A 23,793-nucleotide genomic window follows, 5' to 3' on the forward strand; every position below is an offset into this window, starting at 1 on the left:
GCAGAATTTTTTTGTGGGAAACTGCAGAACAATAGTGGAAAAAATAGTATTTTTAGCAAATTGGCACAAAAAAAGGCTTGTGAATAGGGACCAAAGCTAGGAACAAAAATTAAGGCTCGATGAAGATTTGGTTGGATGGGAAATGTCCGATTGACATCACTAAGTGGTTTTGAAATTGCACAGTGAAAACTGGAGGCTTTGGTTAACCCTTTCAGACCCAGCCAGTTCATCAGTAATGTTATTCAAACTCCGAATCCTCATTTGTATATACGTGATTATGAGGACAATACTCCGTTTAATTCATCAATGAAAAACACACAACAATTCATCATAAGTTTCATCACTTATGCGCTATTACAATTTCTGAGTGGAAAAATTTACATAATACACTGTTCTCATTGTATATCTACTTATACAAGCATGGAGATATTAGTTCTCTTTATTAGATTTAAAATAAAGATTTAAAATACATTTAAGTGAGGGATGTTGGTACTCAGAAATGGAGCACTGCCCCACTTGTGTCGGCATCAAGCACTCCCAAGTCAGGTATAGGATAATTAGATACAGATAAAGCTTTGTTTATTCTGTGACAGACTTGACTCCAAACTGAGAACAGCACTCCTCAGGACACCAGTGTGGCCTTTTCCATTTCACGTCCCATCACATCGCTGAGTGAGATTACCAATTTAGTGCTAATTATTGGCAAATTAGTCACAGTTTTGCGCTGTGAGTCTATGCCCACTACAAACAGGATTGAGGCAGTCTAAATACATATCATGTAGGATCCTTACAACCAGCAGAAGAGACTATCATCCCATCAATCTTGAAACCCAGAGGTAAAAGCGCATTGTCTAGACCACTACCATTCTGTCTCCAGTAGGGTTGATTGTACATAGTGAGGATATTTTAATACTCTTTATTATGTCACCTTAGCTGTTTCAGCTCTCTCTCTGGAGGAGACCGGGATCCAGCTTGAAAATACCAGAAAGGGGACTGAATTAAAAAATGCATGAGACAATCCCAGGCTTCAAAAGTAGGTGTTGCCATCACCGAGCCACGGAGCTAATGTGAAGATTTAGTTGTAGAATTCTCTACAAATACAAAGAAATGTCTCAGCAATTTGATGTTGCGGGTGCTGTTGGTAAAGAAAAGTTCTTACTGCTTGCGTTCCAGGTAGGTTTTACATATTGGACTACTCCCATTAGACCTCTGCATACGATGGGGTCTCCCTTCAAATTGACTGATGAGTCTCAGTGGGAGAAAAGCCCAGTCCTGAGCACACGGCCGTACATATCGCATTGAAAGCCAGACGAGGTGGGTGGATGAGATGCCTTGCGTGCTCGGCAGCCAAATCTCACAACCTCAGATTCAGTCAAACCAAACATGCTGCCCATCATGATTTGTCGGTGGCTGTGTTTTCCCAGGTGTCGGGGTTAATACAGCAAAATTTCAATGTGGCCTTCAGTGTGACTTTATAATGTTCCACCTGCCCACCTCTGTTGCGATACCGGGACTGCAGCTCGCTGTATTAGAGGGCTTTGGGAACGCTATAATCAGCCAGATGAACGACATGTCCTGTCCAACGCACCTGGACATTTTTGAGCTTGGCCTCTATTCCAGTAACATTGCAGCTCTTGAAGACATCAGGTTAAGTGCCTTTGTCCTCCCACTTGATGCCAGTCGAAGGCAGTGCAAGTTGAAATGGTCAAGTCGTTCGGTGTGACGGCAGTAGCAAATCCACCACCCCGATCCAAATATTAGGGTGGTGAGGACAACAGCTTGGTATATAGCGGCTTTGCTTGGCAGACTAATCCCTCATTCCTCCCAGAGTCTCCGCTCAGGTTTGGCAAAGTGGGAGCTGGTCCTGCCAATCTGTTGAGTGAGGTCATCGTCAATTTGCGGCATTCTGAAAGAGAACGTTACCGTGGCAGCGAAATCCGTCCGGTACCTCAAGTGCTACGTTATTGACCGTGACCAGGGTGGGCGGATTGACTGAATAACAAGGTATGGGCTGAACCATGGACTTCAATCTGTTTTAAGCTGATCGTAAGGCCGAAATGCTGTGCCACCCGAGCAAAGCAGTCGGATAGCAGCTGAATATCTTGGAGAGTGCTGCGGGAGCAACGGATAATCATCGACAAAGAGCAAGTCGCAAACACTTTTCTGAATTACTAACGTTTTTGCACGGTGGGGGGGGGAGGCAGGGGAGGGCTCAGGTAGAAATTGTAGCACAAATAATAGTTCAAAAACAAATGAAAAGGAAGAGAGTAGACTAACAGTCAGAAATTGTGCTTTAGTTACTACTGGTAAAGGGAAAACTAAAAAGATGTAAAGTGATTAAACCAGGAGAGAGAAACAAGAAACATGTGAGTAAAACGTTAGAGCTGAAGGACAGGCTAGGGTGTGTGGCCCAAATAATCATTCTTTATACAAACGCACAGAGTATAAGGAATAAATTGAATGAACTGCAGGCGCGAATTCAAATTGGAGTATATGACATGGTAGCCAGTACTGAGACATGGCTGCAAGACGGTCAGGACTGGGAACTAAATACACCAGGTTATAGGGAAAATGGCAGAGGGGGAGGAGTAGCCTTAGTGATTAAGGATGAAATCACTTTAACGATAAGAGAGGATATAATGAGAGCATAACATAAAGTAAGAGTAGAGCCTATTAGGGACCATAAAGATAAGCTGTGTGTGGAAGCGGAAGACATGGGTATGGTTCTTAATGAATACTTTGCATCTGTTTTCACAAAAGAGAGAGACGATGCAGACATTGCAATCAGGGATGAGTGTGAAATATTAGATGAAATACACATAATGAAAGAGGAAGTATTAAGGGGTTTAGCATCTTTGAAAGTGGATAAATCCCCAGGCCCGGATGAAATGTATCCCAGACTGTTAAGAGAAGTAAGAGAGGAAATAGCAGAGGCTCTGACCATCATTTTCCAATCCTCTCTGGCTACAGGTGTGGTGCCAGAGGACTGGAGGACTGCTAATGTGGTACCGTTGTTTAAAAAGGGAGAAAGGGATAGACTGAGTAATTACAGGCCAGTCAGCCTCGGTGGTGGGAAAATTATTGGAAAAAATTCTGAGGGACAGGATAAATCTTCATTTAGAAAGACACAGATTAATGGTTGAAGATGCTGCAGCCTATGCCGTATCGAATATAGATTCCCCTGTCACAGTTCCTGGATGCCTCGAGCAATACCGCAGCAAGCAATATGCTGAACAGAGTTGGGGCAAGAATATATCCGTATACAGTAGTATTATGAAAGTAGTCATAGAGGAGAACGTTTTTCTGGCCATTATATTATTAGAGCGTGTTAGACATTTTGTATCACACTCACGTGAATTTATTAACAGATACCTGATTTGCATTTCATTGCAAATATATAAGAATTTAGAAACTGTCAAATCTGTCATTACAGTCCAGTAAAATTAGCACAGGTTCATAAATAGAAATAACATGGATTGCAGTTGTCACTTTAAACTGCTTCTGTGCATTGGTTTGAGATTTGTCAGTACCGGGCCTACATACAGGGCCTTGTAGAAGTGTAGAGAACCATTCGGACAGAAGGGCAAAAGGGGAAAGTGCCACTTTCAGTTGGCTGGGAATCTCATTTTCTGCTCCAAATGCACAAAGTGGCTGACGGTGATTGTGGGGAAGTTTGCAGCCCAGAGTGTCTGGCTTTCCAGACTGGAGGAATATGTGTCATTGTGAGAGGCCCTGACAGGAGGCGATGGAATTATTGGGAGGTAGAGTACAAGAGGAAAAGACCCAGGCAATACTCAATTTGGATGATCTCTGTCTGAGAAGTTTGATTATTGATTATATCCAGACTGGATATAAAGGACAGACGCACCAACACACAGCTTGTTTACTAGTGTTTTGTCACTTAACTTCACTCCGTATCTTTGTGCGAAGATTGGATGTTAATTATTCCTTTGAGCAGTGAATATCTTTTGAACTTTTGAAAATTTGCATACTGTCTATTGTACTACAAAAGACGAAGGTAACATGTTGGGAATGACAGAGCATTAAAGTTTGCTTGGGAAAGGCTCTTCATTATGATTAACATCTATGATGATACAGAGTGAGGAGGTTCTTCCACCTCCAGCCTCAGTCTATCCACTGATCCACGCTTCTGGATGCTTAAGCTGCTAATTATAAATCAGAGTTACAGAAGTGTAAGATGTTTTCATTCACTTTATTTCCTGAATAACCAACTCCCTTTCTCTAATGCTGCAAAAATCCTATTGCAGTGTTCAAAAGGGGGCAGTGGCAATAAATAGTAAGACAAGAATCAAAGTTCCGACTCCATGGAGAGGCTTCTGAATGCAAACGCAGGCTTTTGGTACACATACTGTTCTTCTCCAAGCCCTCCGTTGTTACTTGGAATGACTCTGTTCTCACACTTCCCATCTTCGCTGTCTAATCCAGCCACAGTGAGCACATTGATGCTGTGTTCTGGCGTGGAATAGAGCGCTTTGGCACTGCAATCTGGTGTCGTCACTTCTTGAGTCTTGTGAAACTGGGAGTAGTTAACTTTATAGTAACTTGGCTTGTCCTTCAGAATTTCGTTAAAGCGGTGACCCCATAGAATCTCCAAAGGTGTGTACGAACTCCGAGACTGATGGGTATTTCCCGTTGAGTCCTCAGAATAGACAAATGTAACTATGACTTCAAAGTCATCTTCAGCTAAGTCTTTCTGACTAAGGTCATAGAGCGGACTCTCTTCATTTATTTCATGTACAATGGTGACAGGGCTAATAAGGATGACATTGCCTGTGTCTATGTACAAGTCCTGGTGTTCCATGGCCAATTTATTGTCATCGTACTCCTTAAATCGGAGTAATTGAGCTCTAACAGTACCTTCAATGATGTGGCTCTCCCGGAAATCTCCAAGACGCCACATCATGCATAGTTTCCCATTCCTTATGGCTATCACTGCGTTGTTGCTAAACCTAATTGTTTGCGCTCTCTTTCTGGCTTTAGACATTTTGGCCACTACAGCGCCAATGATAAACGTGTTAATTAAACAGCTCATCACTGATTGGAAAGTGACCATAGAAACAGCAACGGGGCACTCTTCTGTCACACAGCGAGATCCATAGCCAATAGTTGTTTGTGTTTCAATCGAGAACAAGAACGCAGCAGTGAAGCTGTGAACTTCAACAACACAGGGCACATGATCCTTATCCTCGGTCGGCAAGTCTCCATGGACAACTGCCATGATCCAGTAAACAAAACCAAAAAACAGCCATGACAGTATGTAGGACAGGGAGAAGATCAGAAACATTTGTCTCCATTTGAGATCTATCAGTGTAGTGAAGATATCGGAAAAGTAACTTTCCCATTCACCAAATGCACGTTTAAAATGGATGTTACAGTTCCCATCCTTGCGGAGAAACCGTTTTCTGTATCTTCTCTTGTTGACTTGCATATAACAACCATTTTTAAAAAACTTCCTACGATCTTCTTCAGAACTCACAGTTTGGTAATTCAAATTGATGAAATTCATTTTGAATCCTTCTGTTAGTGTTAGTCTTCTGACTCGCTCACAGTTCAGTTTGCCGATTATCTTCTGGAAATGTGAGCCTTTTAATTAGTTTGTTGTAAGAGGTAGCTATCTCTTCCAGCATTCACTTGGCCTAGAGGAACAAGATGATAAATGTCAGTTGAACCATCAGCCTGCAGATATTGATTTTGATTGGATTACACAGTGACCTATGTACAACACTCCTTTTATGGGCCATATATAGGAGAATAGTGCTATTAGCAAACAGCGTGTTATAATGAAGGAGGGGGAAACCCTGTTTACAAATATGTTTCTTAAATCTGAATTATAAAACTATGTGAATAGAAAAATGGCAGTGATTCTTACCCATGAGGAGAGGTTGAGTAGATTGGGACTCTACTCATTGGAGTTCAGAAGAATGAGAGGCGATCTTATTGAAACATATAAGATTGTGAAGGGGCTTGATCGGGTGGATGCGGTGAGGATGTTCCCAATGATGGGTGAAACTAGAACTAGGGGGCATAATCTTAAAATAAGGGGCTGCTCTTTCAAAACTGAGATGAGGAGAAACTTCTTCACTCAGAGGGTGGTAGGTTTGTGGAATTTGCTGCCCCAGAAAGCTGTGGAAGCTACATCATTAAATAAATTTAAAACAGAAATAGATAGTTTCCTAGAAGTAAAGAGAATTAAGGGTTACGGGGAGCGGGCAGGAAATTGGACATGAGTCTAGGTTCGGAATGGTCATGGCCCTGTGGGTAGTGGAGCGGGCCCAGGGGCCATGTAGCCTGGTTCTGTTCCTACTTCTTGTGTTCTAATTCTGTGTTAGATTTCAGGAGATGGTTTTATTCCTGTTCCTGGCTGGGGTGGAGATCGCCTTTACAGAAGGTAAGTACTGTAGAAAATATAGGGACAGAGTGATCTCCTGGAAGAGTTTCGATCGCCTAGATGGGTCGGAGAGGAATTTCCCAGATTTTTTCTCCCAAATTGGCCATTGGGTTTTTTATCTGGTTTTTCGCCTCTCCCGGGAGATCACATGGGTTCGGGTGGGATGGAGAGTGATAGAAGATTTGAGGTTAGGATCAGATCAGCCATGATCTTATTGAATGGTGGAGCAGGCTCGAGGGGCCGATTGGCCTACTCCTGCTCCTATTTCTTATGTTCTTATGTTCATACTCCATGGTGCAAGGGAAACTGCTCTACAAAGTTCTAACTGAATGTAATTTAATAGAATGGTATCATCTATGCAAAGGAACCATAGGTGAGAGCCACTTACACCAGATGAAGGTATCACTAACATAAATCAGTCTCTTCCTCCCATTCCAGTGTAATCCTTGGATTGGACAGATGGAGCATCATATTAAATACTACACGTTCCAGGAAAGCACGAGTCATCAAACAGAGTGATATCTATTGTATGGACACTTCTGCTTCCTTATTGATAGGCAAGCAGCAGAAAGGAAGATTCTGCAACTTGTTTTCCCAACTATAATGAAAGTGCTGTCAGCATGGCTCAGTTGTGGCATTCTCACTCTGAGTCAGTAGGTTGTGGGTTCAAGTCCCACTCCATGACTTGAGCACAATATCCAACACTTCAGTGTCGTACTGAGCAGCCCTGTACGGTCAGAGGTGCTGCCTTGTAGATGGAATGTTAGCTGAGCAGCCCTGTACGGTCAGAGGTGCTGCCTTGTAGATGGAGTGCCGTACTGAGCAGCCCTGTACGGTCAGAGGTGCTGCCTTGTAGATGGAGTGCCGTACTGAGCAGCCCTGTACGGTCAGGGGTGCTGCCTTGTAGATGGAGTGCCGTACTGAGCAGCCCTGTATGGTCAGAGGTGCTGCCTTGTAGATGGAGTGCCGTACTGAGCAGCCCTGTACGGTCAGGGGTGCTGCCTTGTAGATGGAGTGCCGTACTGAGCTGCCCTGTACAGTCAGAGGTGCTGCCTTGTAGATGGAGTGTTAGCTGAGCCCTGCCTGCCTGTTCAGATGGATGTGATAGCTCCCATGGCAATAGGCAAAGAAGAGCAGGGAGTTCTTCTGGCTTACATTCCTCCCTTAGTTAACATCACCAAAACAGGTTATGTGATCATTCATCTCATTTATTGTTTGTGGGATCTAGCTGTGTTCAAGTTGTGTGAAACAGTGACTACACTTCAAAATCTGCTTCATTGGTTGTGAAGTATTTTTGGACATTCTGAGGACATGAAAGGCACTCTATATGTCATTCATGAAAGAAAGACTCATGAAATAATACTGAGCGGCCTACAGGTGGCGCTGTCCAGGGAGAGTATAAATACTCGGGCAATGGGCCCAGCTTGCGCAGGACATTCTTAACAGGAACTAGTGAAGGACACAACTAGACCTCCATGTTGTAAAACAGTTGATTAAAGCTTTGTTTAACGCTTAGACCAAGTGCCTAGTAGTTTTCTTACATCACGGTATAAGTGCAATTTTTTTCTTTCATATAAAAAGCTCTACCACAGAGCTGGCACAGGCATGATGGGCCGAATGGCCTCCTTCTGTGCTGTATCATTCTATGATTCTAAGATAAAAAGGTCTCTGTCTTTCAACATTTACACCATTAAGGTCTGCTTCACATTTAAAACATCTTGCAGCATCAATCTTTACATTTGCGTCACAAGCATGTTGAAAGTCTTGCAACTCTTCAGAAATTAATTGCTTCACAAGCTGAAGTTTCATTTATGGTGTGAGTTCCTTCCTGTGAGACAGATTAAGTTCAGCCCCAGAAGAAGTGAAGTATCTTATTCTTCTTGAATGACTTTTCTTCCCCCTTTAATCATTAAAACAAGCTGCGGGGAAGTATATTTAACACACTAAGTACATATTATAATTAAGTTGCCACAATTGCCCAGTTTAAAAGGTATGTAATGTGTGCAGTAATGGTCTTATGGATAACATCACATTTATGGTTGCCCCATAAATATGTGCATGTGCCTAGTTGAGCAACATAACTCTGTTGGGTCGTAGATAAACTGTCTAAACCCATGAGAACATCAGTTTGGTGCCTTCATCATTCGGCTGTCCTTTTAGCTCTGCAGAACCTAAAATTGGATTGATCATTATTAATCTGAAGTCGAGGTAGGATCTTACTGGGAAATGCATGAGATTCGCTACCGTGTAGAGGAGTGCAGATGTCTTCTTCCATGACACCCCCACTCCACCATTCTGCTAAGGCAACTACATAGAAACATAGAAGATAGGAGCAGGAGTAGGCCATTTGGCCCCTCGAGCCTGCTCCGCCATTCAATGAGATCATGGCTGATCATCCAAACTCAGTACCCTGTCCCTGCCTTCTCCCCGTATCCCTTGATCCCTTTAGCCTTAATATACATACAGAAACTGCCCTAAGCAACAGGGATTGGAAGGATGCAGAACGCTCACTTATAACAAAAAAAAACTGGCCTGTTTGTCAGAGGAACAGAATACAGCCAGGAAGTCACCAGGGCAAAATGGATGTCTATTCACCACTAGACCACTAAGAACCAGCTACTGGCACTATGGTACAAAGTAATCATAATTTTTTTTTTGTTATTTTACTTGCTGTGTTGACAGAAAACAAGTCACGGGGTGTGGACAATGTTGGCATGGACATGCAGGAGAGCGTTTTATTCCCTATGTGCCAGAGTGCAACCATTTATTTTTAATGGGATGAGCCAGCCCAATTTAGAACTAGGCCCAATTTGGATATTTGGAAGTTGGGCTAGAAAAGGCCCAACTTGGTTCAGTTGCTGGGGAAAATGAAGCTGTTTTGAACATTTTTTTAAGATAGATTTCCGACCCCTGTTACTGTGGAAATGATAGTGGACTCTCCATTGCTGCTGCCATTTAGGGAGTCTTGGAATTAAGTCTGCATTTACATGCAGGAATTTTAGCTCATTCTAAAAGAACTTCTTTATGACAATGGACCTCCACTGGAATGTTGTGTGAAATTAATGCACTTTCTAATTTCCTCGAGGCAGATTCCTGCCCAGTGCAACATCATTTATCTTAATGAGAAATTCTATGCGGAGCCAAGCCACGGTTCAGGCTCCATCTGATCCCATCAGCACTCTGCAACGTATTGAGTTACACCAGTGAAATGAGGTTCCTCCATTCCGTTGTATCCACCAAATAAACAGTCTCAAAACAGAAACTCAGCATCCTTCAAACACCCACTCAAAATGGTGGAAATGCATTTTGAACAAATTATTTCCAAGAGAATAGAGTGTGAATGTAAACTTAAGGGATTAATCATGGGCATGCATGCAGTCTAATGGTGTGGTATTCAAAAATTCGACCATCTTAACCTGGTAAAATAAGCTGAAAATCGCAAATTATAAGTGCAATGAGCATTTTGAGGCGGGGGAAAACATCCTTTTTTTTAATCGCATGATTGTTAAAACTCTGAAACAATCTTGCCGCTTCGATGGCAAGAAGCTTTCTATAGGTTAGGGACATGGGATAACATTATGGATAAAAAAAAATCTTTATTTGCAGAGATGTATTCTTATAAGTGCACTTAAGCCTTTCAAAGCCTTCAGCACTCACTCAATCATTAGACATTTGCATATGACAGATACACAAATGTTTTGAAGGAAGGGCAGGTTTCTCGACATTCTTTAGCGTGAGTGGTGCATTCAAAAGTTGCTCTTTTTAAAGACATAAAACTGGCTTTTGAGCACTGCTTTTTCAGAAAGAGACCTCCTACTGAATACAGGTGACCTATTAACCCTTTGATGATTGCATTACCCTTTCTGCGGTTGCCCAAAATAAAAGGCAAGATGGCATTGTTCTAGTGCTATCTGAGACAACTGGAGACGAAGACATTTACTGCAGCTCTGTACGTTTCTCTAATTCTATAATACCGTGTTCTGTATCAAAATTGCACAGAATATCATTCCTGCAGGCACATTGGCACCAATCCAGTTCACCCATCACCCATGTGCTCACTGACCTACATTGCCTCCCGTTCCGGCAATGCCTCGATTTAAAAATTCTCATCCTGCTTTTCAAATCCTTCCGTGGCTTCACCCCTCCCTATCTTTGTATCGTAACCTCCTCCACCCCTACAACCAATGTTCCCTGTTAGTTGCACAGCCTCGCGGCCATGCAGCACTCCAGGGAACCCGCGCAGCCGGTTGCCGGCTTTTCAATACAAAAACCGCATATGCGTGGTATTTTTGAACAAAATTAGAAGGAACTTTGCCTACAACCCTCTGCGCTCCTCCAATTCTGGCCTCTTGCGCATCCACAATTTTAAGCGCTCCACTATTGGCGGTCTTGCCTTCAGCTGCCTAGGCCCTAAGCTCTGGAATTCCCTCCCTAAACCTCTCCTCCTCCCTCCTTTCTCTCCTCCTTTAAGGTGCTCCTTAAAACCTACCTCTTTGACCAAGCGTTTGGTCGCCTGTCCTAATATCTCCTTATGTGGCTCTGTACCAATTTAGTTTGCTAACACTCCTGTGAAGTGCCTTGGAAAGTTTTACTATGTTAAAGGTGCTATATAAATGCAAGTTGTTGTTGTACTGTTGTGATTCAACAACGCGTGCATATTGTGAAAGTGGCACAGGGTTTTCTATCTTCAAGACTGGGATTTTCAAATCTGCAAACAGTTCATCAATGGCACAGAAGAGTTAGGACATTATTTAAGTAATTTAGTTTGTTCCCGGCACCACCCATGTGTTTTAATACCTGGTATATATGTTACAAAATGCTGCTGATGAATGGAGGACTGAGCACCAAAGTGCAGGTCAGGTGAACAATATCTTTGGAATATTTTCCCTCTTCCCCCTACTTCCAGGCCAATTTACAGAAAAACTATGACACTACAAAATTTTGCAATCATCAAATAGGCTCCGACTGGTAATTCTGAATAATGTTCGACTGCAAACATTTTAGAACCATAGAATCATAGAATGATACAGCACAGAAGGAGGCCATTCAGCCCATCATGCCTGTACCAGCTCTTTGAAAGAGCTCTCCAATTAATTCCACTCCCCTGCTCTTTCCCCATAGCCCTGGATTTGGTCTCACAATGTACATGGTCCCTGGATTTAGTCTCTCAATGTACATGGTCCCTGGATTTAGTCTCTCAATGTATGTGCTCCCTTGATTTGGTCTGAGAGAGGAATCTTGCTGTCATCCCAGTCCGCTTCACTCAGTAGGTTTTTATTTTGTTCTCAGCTCTTTCTTTTTTCAGCCTTTGTGTTTTGTTCCTTTTACTGCCATGAATGGTGATGCTCGAAAATTTGCATCTATGTCTATTTAAGTAGCAGGAAGCTGTGTGGGTACAAAACTAAAACTAATTTTAGACACTAGAATTAAAAACAAAATGTAGATGGAAACTATTTGAGCCATTTGTAGGCTCACCCATACACTTTTGAATATTACAATCTTCATTGAAGTCTTGTATGGCTATTGGAAAAAGGTGACTCACACAGCCTGTAGGTGCTATGGTCTTCATTCCTCAAATGGACTTTAGACTCCATCAGAGTGGTGCCTTTTTCTTTAATAGTCTTTCAGGGGGCCTATTAGCCAAACAATCTTTGGAAAGATCTAAATTACTTTCTCCCTTTAAAGTCCTAAAATTAGGTTATTTTTAAAACCAAAGACCAGAGCAAATTTGGAGATTAGTAAACTGCCAGATAATGTAATTACATCCTCCCACGCTATACTTAACCGAGTGCTTTAAGACTTATAATCATTTATCTATCATACATTAAAAGTCTTATGTCTGCACACATTTCCTGTCTACAAGGCCTCAACTTTTCCCAATATAAAGTCCTTTGTCCACAATTGTAATGGAAACTACCGATGTAAACTAGTCACACCCTCCTGCCAGTTGCACCTCAATTTTGCAACCTTATCTCCTCGGCCCATACTGGAGGGAAAGGCCTATGCTCCAACCAACACTACTTCTCAAATTACATAGAATTTACAGCACAGAAACAGGCCATTTGGCCCAATTGGTCTATGCCAGTGTTTATGCTCCACACCAGTTTCCTCCCACCCTACTTTGCACAACCTTATCAACATAACCTTTTATTCCTTTATCCCTCATGTACTTATCAAGCTTCCCTTTAAATGCATCTATGCTAGTCGCCTCAACTACTCCCTGTGGTAGCAAGTTCCACAATCTAACCACTCTTTGTAAAGAAGTTTCTCCTGAAATTACCATCCCATTTGCTATTTAACTATAAATAATAAGATAAAATCCAAATATATCTAGCTCGGTGATACATTAAAAATATTGGCAGTAAAATGTAACTTCAGGGGAGGCTCAAAACATGCACTGGCAGATCGGCCGCCCGCTATACACCCAGCCGGATTTTCCTTTCCAATGAAATAATGGGTGGCCAATCCACTACCGCCTGTTTTGCACCTCCCGCTGAGGTTGAATTTTACTCTTATGTTTATGTGGACTTCCTGCCATTATAAACTCCTATGTCCAGTTACAATGGAAACTGGCTATATATAATGCTGCAATTATTCTTCCAGTGGATAACTAATTCACATTTGCACCTCTTTGGGTTCGACAGCGATTTAGATTAAATCAGACCCGTTTGCCACCTGAACAAACATAAAAACAAACACCTTGACCTTTGTTTGTAAATGTGATGATTCCCCTGGAGGCAGGCCTTTGCACAGTAGCACATATTCTACGGTTCAAAAAGACACGAAGCGTCAGGAAAAAAGTGTTACCTAATCTGGTTCAAGAGTTCATCAAATAAAATTGTGACATGTCTCTTCTAAAGATATGTCGACATCATCTTAATAATATTTAATGCCTGGACTGAAGTGAGTATGCCAAAGGATGCCAAGGAATGCAGAAAAAAACCTTATTGATCTGGAAAGGGCCGCATGATTTATGTGGTCCATAGCAACTTTTCAAAATTTAAGGGCAGCGGTGGAATGTGAACCCTGGCAGAAAGAGCCTTGCTGCAGCCCAAAGGAGGGGGCCCTCACCTTTAACATTCCTAGAAGAGGCAACGTTGACTGATTCCTGGCACATTTATTTAAAATGTACACGACATATTATTTACAGTAACTTGTCAAAGTAGCGGAAGTGGTGAGGCAAAGTGATGGTGCTGAGACCACAGGCAGCACTTCCTCAATTTCAAAACTGAGCCAAGTGCTGATTGCAAATAAAGTGCGATCCTTAGGGTAAACTGCTCTCCCCGTGGTCAGTATTTGGGCACTTGCCATTACTCGTACTTTTTTTTAATACAAGAACACATTTCGTTCAATGCTAGTTTCTCACGCTGAGTCCGCTCAGAATCCCCTTGTCACCTGTGGAGGGAAAGTGAGAATTAAGTGTGACTTAGCAAAAGGGTTGTGACAGTAAGGGACGACGTCCTGTCTCTGTTTCTGGTTGAATGTCTTATCTTGCTCGTTGTATGTGAAGTGGAGCCAAATGAAGAATATTTTATACTTATCTCTTTAAGTGGGCATTTCAGTTTGATCTTATCTTGTTCATTATATGTAGGGGTGCCAACCACCCAGTTCGCACTACACTATCTAGTTTTTGAGAATTACATAGAATGTACAGCAGATAAGCAGGCCATTCAGTCCAACTGGCCCATGCTGGTCTTTATGCTCCACACGCGCCTCCTCCCACCCATCTTCATCTAACCCTATCAGCGTAACCTTCTATTCCTTTCTCCCTCACGTGTTTATCTAACTTCCCTTAAATGCATCTATGCTACAGGAAACTTTGGTTTATCCGGAGGTTGTATGTCCGGAATACTCGATCTAACGGCAAAAATCAGGAGCTGTTTTCTATAAGTGTTTTTAGTTCTCGTTCTTTTTTTTTCCCAGTCAGGCACTGCAAGGTCTGTAGCTATAGCAACCGCTTCAGCTAGAGATGCTTGCAGCTGCAGCTGACTCTTTAGAAGCTGTTGCTAAGCAACAGTGTTTGTTGTCAGATACGGAGATGAAAACCTCCGTATGCTTCAACATTAACTTTGTATGTCTGGCAGTTTTGATAGATTGGCAACACGCCGGTCCCGTCGGTGCCGGATATCACAAAGTTTCCTGTATTCACCTCACCTACTCCTTGTGGTAGCGAGTTCCACATTCTAACCACTCTCTGGGTAAAGAAGGTTGCTGTTTGGAAAATTCTAAAATGTAAATTAGACACTTTTCTTTAAAAAAAAAAGGGGCACGTCCGTTTCTTTCACCTACTTCAGTGTCTGCTGATGACAAGCCACTTAAGTTTATCAAAGTTTTCAATGAATTTTCATCAGCAGCGTAAAGACAAGCATCAGACCTCAAGCTATGCTCTTACTGGCGATCCAACCATTCATGCTCCAGGGCAGTTTTGCACCTGACAAAATATAGCAAATCTAATTACATATTTTATTTTGCCACTTAATTGTACGTTGAAATTGTACGCATTACAAACTTAAAATTGCAACATGTAATGAAGCCTTTTGTGTAATTACAACATAAGAAAATTAGAAGGCAAAAATAATACACTGCCCATCGAGTCCATTCCATCCAGAGTCTATGTATTATTATTCTATCATGGACTCCCTCTCACCCTACTTGAGGGAAGATTCATTTATTTCCCTGACTTTCCTTTAAAAAAAAATTCAGGCCATGCTGTTGATCTCTATAGCTCTCAATCCTCAATTCTCCACAAATATCGATCCAACTCCTTTTTAAAGGTGACAACGGGCCCTGACTCAATACTGGGAATTAGTTCTACACATCAACTATCCTGTGGGAAAAGGAGCATTTTTTCTCATTGTCAATGTATCACTGAAGGCATTTTACATGCTTTTGTTAAATGGCTGATACCCTGGATCTTCGGCTCCATGTTTAGTGAGGTGACTCAACTATTATTGACTTTAAAAATAAAATTATAATGTTAATGTCATACAATATAGCACCCAAGAACACACTATACATAGGATTTCTTGGCCCCATCTACCACTCCTAAAATTCATGTTTAACCTGCATTTTTCCTTACAACCAGGGAGAAAGCTAGCAATCTTTGATTCTCCATGTGTAAATCTTTTGGCCTTCTTTCCCTTTAACCAATGGACCATACATTTGGAGACTGGTTCATTTTTCAACCACAAGTAACATTTTTCATATCACAAGGAGAAAATCACAAGTCAAAATTTTAAGCATATGAATTTTTATTATGTTTATTCCCATGCCACAGTAATGTCTGGTACAATAAATTGGCTCATGATAACAGGAGTTACTTTCTAATGTTACTCCGTGGTTATTTTTCCATAAACCACCTGCTGCTTTTTATCAATAATATACTGGAGCCAAGGACCCCTGTCAGGACATCTGCTGTTTAACATGCAGTTTGATGCTTATTAATCGAAACCCTGAACCAATGGCTTCTGTGCAAAACGGGCTACAGCTTCTGGTATTGGCTCAGGACAACAACAGTTTCTCCTCAATGATTTCCCCCAAACTAGACACCCGGACTTGCTTCTCACAACGTTAGACCGCCGGCATGTTTTCATACCTCTCCACCTCCCCACCCCTACCAACAGTCAGGGTTTCTGAGGAGCAGGTAGGACGTTCCCTGTGAGCACATGTCCTTATCATGGAGGAGGGGCAGCACCACGCCATGGAGCAAAGGAGGCTCAGGCAGCATTTACTGCAAGAGGCATCGCAACTCATGTCTTCACTGAAGCCCTCTCTTCCGCGGAACAAAGTCTACCACAGCCTTTCCTCCTTCTCCCCCACTTTCAAATAAAGGGACGTTCCCTCAAACCATTACCCATTCTACTACCATCAGCTCTCTTTGCACCTACATGATCGTGCCAATCATCATCACCTGAGTGCATTTATCGGCACCACATAAGTGCACACTTTCCATATCACTCTAACCTCCATCAATAAAAAAGCACCATTTCAGCGCACATTCTATTTTATTACAGTGAATTCTAATGTGCACACAATCAACCTACTCTTTGCTAACACTGTGCATCTCCTAGTTGTCTGCACATGCTCTTCTGTTTTACCTATATTTGTGCTTCTTCTAGGTGCCACCTGAGGGCCAGGATCACGAGAGGTGTTTGGCCGCTCATGCTCTACAAAAGGCTCATGGAACTGAGCTGGCCCTTGGCTCATGGCAGCTTGATCCTTGCAGGGAAGTGCTGCCGGCTGCACCTCTGGAGCTCACTCCTGGGCAGCCTGGCCTCACCTCTCACGTTCCACTGGCAGAGTGCTCTGAGGGGCAAGGCTGGAGGCTTGGCATCCTGATGGACAACAAAATTGGCCAGGCGGACTCCAGCCATTACCCTGGATCTGTGGCCCCACCGAGCAGAGGGATGGCTGGTCTAATGGCAGCTATCAGATCCTGAAAGCTCTGAGATGCAGAGGTCGCCGTGGTCTGAAAACTGCAATTCATGCTGCCCTCCATTCTGTCCCCTAATGCCCCCAGAGATGCAGTCTGTGCTTCCATGGAGATAATAAGAACATAAGAAGTAGGAGCAGGAGTAGGCCATACGGCCCCTCGGGCCTGCTCCGCCATTCAATAGGACCATTCAATGAGATGGAGGCCTCAACTGGTCCCTAGCCACTTCTTAACTCGGGATCTGCTGCAGATTCCAATTAAACTGCTACTCATTTCATTGGTGCCTGCAAGGAAGGCAAAGCTGCCATGATATTGCTGCAAAGGACAACCACAGACTTGAAAATCACACCTGTCAGTTGCCACACATCCTTAGAAATGTAGATTGCAAGTGGTTCTAATGAGAGCAAATGAATCAAAACAAACTAAGGGCATTCTTGTCTGATACCCCTTACAAGTAACAGGACTCAGCCTTGCAATCATCTGATTTTGACCTTGTGTTTTCTCTTTTCTGTCATCATTCCTTCCATTTATCACTTTTAACTGTTTAGGATTGAGGCAGAATCTATCAGGATATCTTCCAACCATCCTGGAGTAGGGATCGGAAACATCAGGGGTTCAGTTGGGTTTAGAATGGAATGGACTTCTACAAATGCTTCCCTGTTTAGAACTTATACCATTCTCCAGTTTTTGTATATCAACACCTTTAACCGATCCGAACAATCCAGTCATATAGAGCTCAGAGAGCTGATGGGGGATTGTATTTTTCTAACAGGTGTGCTTAAATGTTTGTGTTCAAAGCAACACTTCTGTAGGTTTGAATGGCGCACCAGACAGAACAATACTCAACAGTCTTGTAGCCAATTCCTACGGCAATGACTCTAAAAGCATATTTTAAATTCTGGACTCGCAAATTTGCAAGGCAAATTTAAGTTTGAGCTTAAATCCGAGCAGCAATGCATCTCTATTTAGACTCCCAACTGAACTCAGGTTGCACACCTCGCCACCACAAGGAGTAGTTGAGGCGACTAGCAGAGATCCATTTAAGCTAGATAAACACATGAGGGAGAAAGGAATAGAAGGTTGTGCTGATCGGGTTAGATGGGGTGGGAGGGGTGGGAGGAGGCTCGTGTGGAGCATAAACACCGGCATGATCCAGTTGTTGTAAATCCTATGTAACTCAAGATGCCCGAGTGCCTGCCAGGAGTCATTGGCTGAAGGCAAAGACTCTACTTTATCTGTTAAGTGGCACCTAACTGGATAAAGGAATGCTGTCAGAGGTTGCAAAGAAGGATTAGACAAATCAAGTAAAAATCTATTAACTACAGCCATGTTACAAATAGAAAGTACTGATAATAACATTCATTATAGTCATCACTAAATGTTTCAATTCTAGACAGGCTCATGGTATAATCAGATATTCTCCTGAAGGTTAACATTTTAAATGCAAATAATAAGATATGTTCTGTCCACTATACTGCATGGTTCCTCATTATAAATCAACTTGTAATTCAGTGACATCAATTATAATATTTACAATAACACAGCCCTGAACAGGTTGTTCACACTCTGCTAATCAGAGTACAAAGTGGAGCCTGTGAATGAGTAATGCTTCTGTGGAAATCTCTGGTATTCTTCAGAGCCCTCTGAATATTAAACAAGACATCAAAAATGCATAGTAAATTGAATATTACTGAGTACATCACCGAATGGTGCTACATGACCTCCATCTGTAATGCACGTACTGTGCTCTCATTCTGCCCTGGTACATATTTGTGATGACATGCTTTATGCTGATAATAGTTAAACGTGGCTTAGATTTGGTAACGTAATTCAAAAGACCAGCTGTTCACAACCTGTGCCAATTTTTTCCCACTTAATTAGGCTGCACACTTTTTAAATTTAGTTATCTTTTCCTATTTTGCTTCCTTTCAGTTCCGACTGCTGCACTAGCAAGGAGGATGGGATAGGCTGACCTTTGGACTTCTTCATACACAGCAGTTAATGGCACGTCGTGAGTTGTACTAAATGTGGAGCTTGATACTGCCAACTTTCCCTCCATCCCTAGAGATGCTGCACTCTGCTGCTACGGCGTTCCAAGCAGTGGACCTATTAAGAGTTACTAGAAGTTATCAAGTGAGGCCATGGGAGCTTAAATATCAGCTGCAATTGAATCTCACGTATCTCAGGTTAGGGTATTAAGCTACCTACCACTGCAATATGTGCTACTGGTGTTCTCTTCTCCAATTTTCTCTCTTCCTCTTGTAATGGTATTGGCCTCAAAATTCATGAGCGGCTACTCTACAAGCGCAAGTGAGGTGGAGCAAAAGCCTGAGCCCCCTTAGCCCTAGGCCAGAGAACCCATCCTGAAGCTTAGGAAAGGGGCCATTTGAATGGCCGGGGTGGGCCTCCAGTTCCTGCAGGGGCAGGTCAGCGGTGTGTGCCCCAGTCCACCCTTCTCAGACAGAGATACCCACAGCCTCCTCATCTCCACTGAGGTCTCACTATGGGGCTGAAGTAAAAAGGAAATTCTTCAGATTCTTTGACTCCAAAAGGAGCCATTTTGCCTCTAGACAAGGTATGTGATCCCCTCCGGCATAAATGGCCTTAGTCTAGATGAGGTTTGGGGCCTATCAGATTAATTACACAAAAGGGGACTCACACCAGCTCTCAGTTGTTAAATGTTCTGCTCAGGTCTTTCAAGGGTGTAAGGGGCAGAATTACTAGGGTAGCCTGGGAACTCCCCCTGACACAGGAGGGCAGGAGGAAGGTCCGCCCATAGCCCGCCCCACTGGGTGTGTATAGTTTGGTAGGTACTGGCAGCCACCCCATACCTCTCCCATTCTTCATGTGTGAGCCTAGGCAGACAGTGGGGTATAAAACTGAATCGGCTGCCCGTTTGAATTCTATTGAAGTCAATGCAACTGAATATCGGGCAAGGCGTATAAGGGGCAGCTGTTTCGATACCGCCCATTTTGTGCTATTGTCCAGGATCAATTGCTACCCCTATTAGTTCATGTAGGGCGTCACAGCTAGCCCGATACTGCACTCACCCAACACACACATGGGGAGTAGATGTTGACTTTGTGCGATAGTATAAAATGGGTGTTAGCGAATTGATAGACAGTTTTACATCGCTCACGATTTCTATTGCAATTGAAGTCAGGAGAGATGTAAAGCAGGCTGCCGACTCGCTATCATCCGTTTTACATCTAGCCCATGCACTTTCCATTACAGACCGTCCATTGGTGACCAGTCGTGGAAACTCTGGCTGCTTTGTGTTAAATATCGGGTACTAAGGTCCACTGCATCATGCTAACTACTGCCCCAGCTGAGGGTAGCAAATTTATCCCAGATTAGGAACCAAACCTGAGGCTTCCCTGATCCGTTCCACACCGTGCAATACTGTTATAAGTGCCACATGCATTTTAATGGCAAATGTAATAAATGCCTTCCATTCATTTCTTACACAAGTGAGTAGGTAATGCATTTGGGGAGGGCTAACCAGGCAAGGGAATACACAATAAATGGTAGGATACTGAGAAGTGTAGAGGAACAGAGGGACCTTGGAGTGCATGTCCACAGATCCCTGAAGGTAGCAGGACAGGTGGATAAGGTGGTTATGAAGGCATACGAGATACTTTCCTTTATTAGCCAAGGCAAAAATATAAGAACAGGGAGGTTATGCTTGAACTGTATAAAACACTAGTTAGGCCACAGCTAAAGCATTGTGTACAGTTCTGGTCACCACATTGCAGGAAAAATGTGATGCACTAGAGAGGGTTCAGAGGAGATTTATAAGGCTGTTGCCAGGACTGGGGAATTTTAGCTATGAGGAAAGATTGGATAGCCTGGGGCTGTTTTCTTTGGAACAGAGGAGACTGAGGGAAGACTTAATTGAGGTGTATAAAATTATGAGGGGCCTAGATAGAGTGGATAGGAAGAACCTATTTCTCCTAACAGAGAGGTCAATAACCAACCGGCATAGATTTAAAGTAATTGGTAGAAGGATTAGAGGGGAGTTGAGGAGAACTTTTTTCACCCAGAGGATGGTGGGGGTCTGGAACTCACTGCCTGAATGGGTGGTAGAGGCAGAAACCCTCATCGCATTTAAAAGTACTTGGATATACACTTGAAGTGCCGTAACCTACAAGGCTACGGACCAAGAGCTGGAAAGTGGGATTAGGCTGGAAAACACTTTGTCAGCAGGCACAGGCATGATGGGCCGAATGGCCTCCTTCTGTGCTGTAAATTTCTATGATTCTATGAAGTGATCAACCCGTAGTGCTTGTCTTTAAAGAAGGTTTAACACCTCTACAAATCCTACGAGGTGTCCCCCTAGTGGCACCAGTAGTGCTGGTGGAAGGCTGCTCTTCCTCATTTGGGAACCCTTGAGATGCTTCTGGCTGGTGACTACTGGATGCTCGAGCCTGTGAGGGCCCAGCTGCAGACTGCCACCCCTCGGCTACTGTCGGGGTGGTGTGGCCCAGCTGACTTGTTGGCTCCATGGTTGAAGGGGTAACGAAGGAGCAGACATGCTGATATCCTGAGAGAGGCCAACATGCATCGCTCCCATCACGCCACTGTCACTCCTGTGGGGCTGATCTAAGGGAGAGTAGACAGCAGAAGATGAGTGACCCTTCAAAGCCCCTACCAATATGATGCACCAATCTCTCCATTGTGGAGCCCAGAGTTGGCATGGCAGCTGTTTTAGCTTGCCCTAGTAAACAACAACTTGCACTCATATAGCATCCCCAGGCACTTCACAGGAGCGTTACCAAACAAAATTTGACACCGAGCCACATAAGGAGATATTAGTACAGGTTGGTCCAAAAGCTTGGTCAAAGAAGTAAGTTTTAAGGAGCGTCTTAAACCAAAGCTGCAAAGCAGACGAACGTGGACACTAGTTGTGAGGACCTGGTTATAGCATCCCTGGCGGTGTCCACACTGTCCAAGGTAGACTGCAGTGGTGATGCCATGTGAGATAACACCACAGAGGCTGGAAGTGAACTCCTCCACACTCTCAACGAAAGTGCTGAAATGTCTTGCCACACCTTCCGATATCCCATATTCATGCGAGGCCAGCAGGATTCTTCTTATGGCTCCCACCCACGCTGCACTCCACCCACGCTGCACTCCACCCACGCTGCACTCCACCCACGCTGTACTCCACCCACGCTGAACCCACCCACGCTGAACCCACCCACGCTGAACCCACCCACGCTGCACTCCACCCACGCTGAACCCACCCACGCTGCACTCCACCCACGCTGAACCCACCCACGCTGCACTCCACCCACGCTGTACTCCACCCACGCTGCACTCCACCCACGCTGCACTCCACCCACGCTGCACTCCACCCACGCTGCACTCCACCCACGCTGTACTCCACCCACGCTGTACTCCACCCACGCTGCACTCCACCCACGCTGCACTCCACCCACGCTGCACTCCACCCACGCTGTACTCCACCCACGCTGAACCCACCCACTCTGAACCCACCCACTCTGAACCCACCCACGCTGCACTCCACCCACGCTGTACTCCACCCACGCTGTACTCCACCCACGCTGAACCCACCCACTCTGAACCCACCCACTCTGAACCCACCCACGCTGCACTCCACCCACGCTGCACTCCACCCACGCTGAACCCACCCACGCTGAACCCACCCACGCTGCACTCCACCCACGCTGCACTCCACCCACGCTGAACCCACCCACGCTGAACCCACCCACGCTGCACTCCACCCACGCTGCACTCCACCCACGCTGTACTCCACCCACGCTGAACCCACCCACGCTGAACCCACCCACTCTGAACCCACCCACTCTGAACCCACCCACTCTGAACCCACCCACGCTGCACTCCACCCACGCTGCACTCCACCCACGCTGAACCCACCCACGCTGTACTCCACCCACTCTGAACTCACCCACTCTGAACCCACCCACGCTGAACCCACCCACTCTGAACCCACCCACGCTGCACTCCACCCACGCTGAACCCACCCACTCTGAACCCACCCACTCTGAACCCACCCACGCTGAACCCACCCACTCTGAACCCACCCACTCTGAACCCACCCACTCTGAACCCACCCACTCTGAACCCACCCACTCTGAACCCACCCACGCTGCACTCCACCCATGCTGCACTCCACCCACGCTGCACTCCACCCACTCTGAACCCACCCACTCTGAACCCACCCACTCTGAACCCACCCGCTCTGAACCCACCCACTCTGAACCCACCCACGCTGCACTCCTCCCACGCTGTACTCCACCCACGCTGTACTCCACCCACGCTGAACCCACCCACGCTGAACCCACCCACTCTGAACCCACCCACGCTGCACTCCACCCACGCTGCACTCCACCCACGCTGAACCCACCCACGCTGCACTCCACCCACGCTGAACCCACCCACTCTGAACCCACCCACTCTGAACCCACCCACTCTGAACCCACCCACTCTGAACCCACCCACTCTGAACCCACCCACTCTGAACCCACCCACGCTGCACTCCACCCATGCTGCACTCCACCCACGCTGCACTCCACCCACTCTGAACCCACCCACTCTGAACCCACCCGCTCTGAACCCACCCATGCTGCACTCCACCCACTCTGAACCCACCCACTCTGCACTCCACCCACTCTGAACCCACCCACTCTGAACCCACCCACTCTGCACTCCACCCACTCTGAACCCACCCACTCTGAACCCACCCACTCTGCACTCCACCCACTCTGAACCCACCCACTCTGAACTCACCCACTCTGAACCCAGCCACTCTGAACCCACCCACTCTGAACCCACCGCAGATTAAAATCAAGGCTTTAGTTTTATTCAGAATGTTGAATGATATGTGAAATTATCCTTAAGAGAGACTAGTTCTAACAGGAATATAGCCTTTCCGAGGATAACTAATCAATGAAAACAAGGAAAAATA

The 23,793-nt window shown here is 44.6% G+C and overlaps 1 protein-coding gene across 2 annotated transcripts in view; it reads right to left on the bottom strand.

Annotated features, from left to right (window-relative positions):
• Positions 1-275: 275 nt before the first annotated feature.
• The window catches only part of LOC147102866 (inward rectifier potassium channel 16-like), a 168,009-nt gene continuing 144,491 nt past the window's right edge, over positions 276-23,793 (bottom strand). For both annotated transcript variants that reach the window (XM_085963749.1, XM_085963748.1), the window contains one exon: positions 276-5,657. In XM_085963749.1, the coding sequence (XP_085819875.1) occupies positions 4,310-5,527 (1,218 nt within the window). In that variant the 5' untranslated portion in view covers positions 5,528-5,657 and the 3' untranslated portion in view covers positions 276-4,309. The remainder of the gene's footprint in view (positions 5,658-23,793) is intronic.

The sequence above is a fragment of the Somniosus microcephalus genome, chromosome 21, assembly GCF_052327205.1.
Source record: "Somniosus microcephalus isolate GS21.2 chromosome 21, FLI_Smic_1.0, whole genome shotgun sequence".
NCBI lineage: Eukaryota > Metazoa > Chordata > Chondrichthyes > Squaliformes > Somniosidae > Somniosus > Somniosus microcephalus.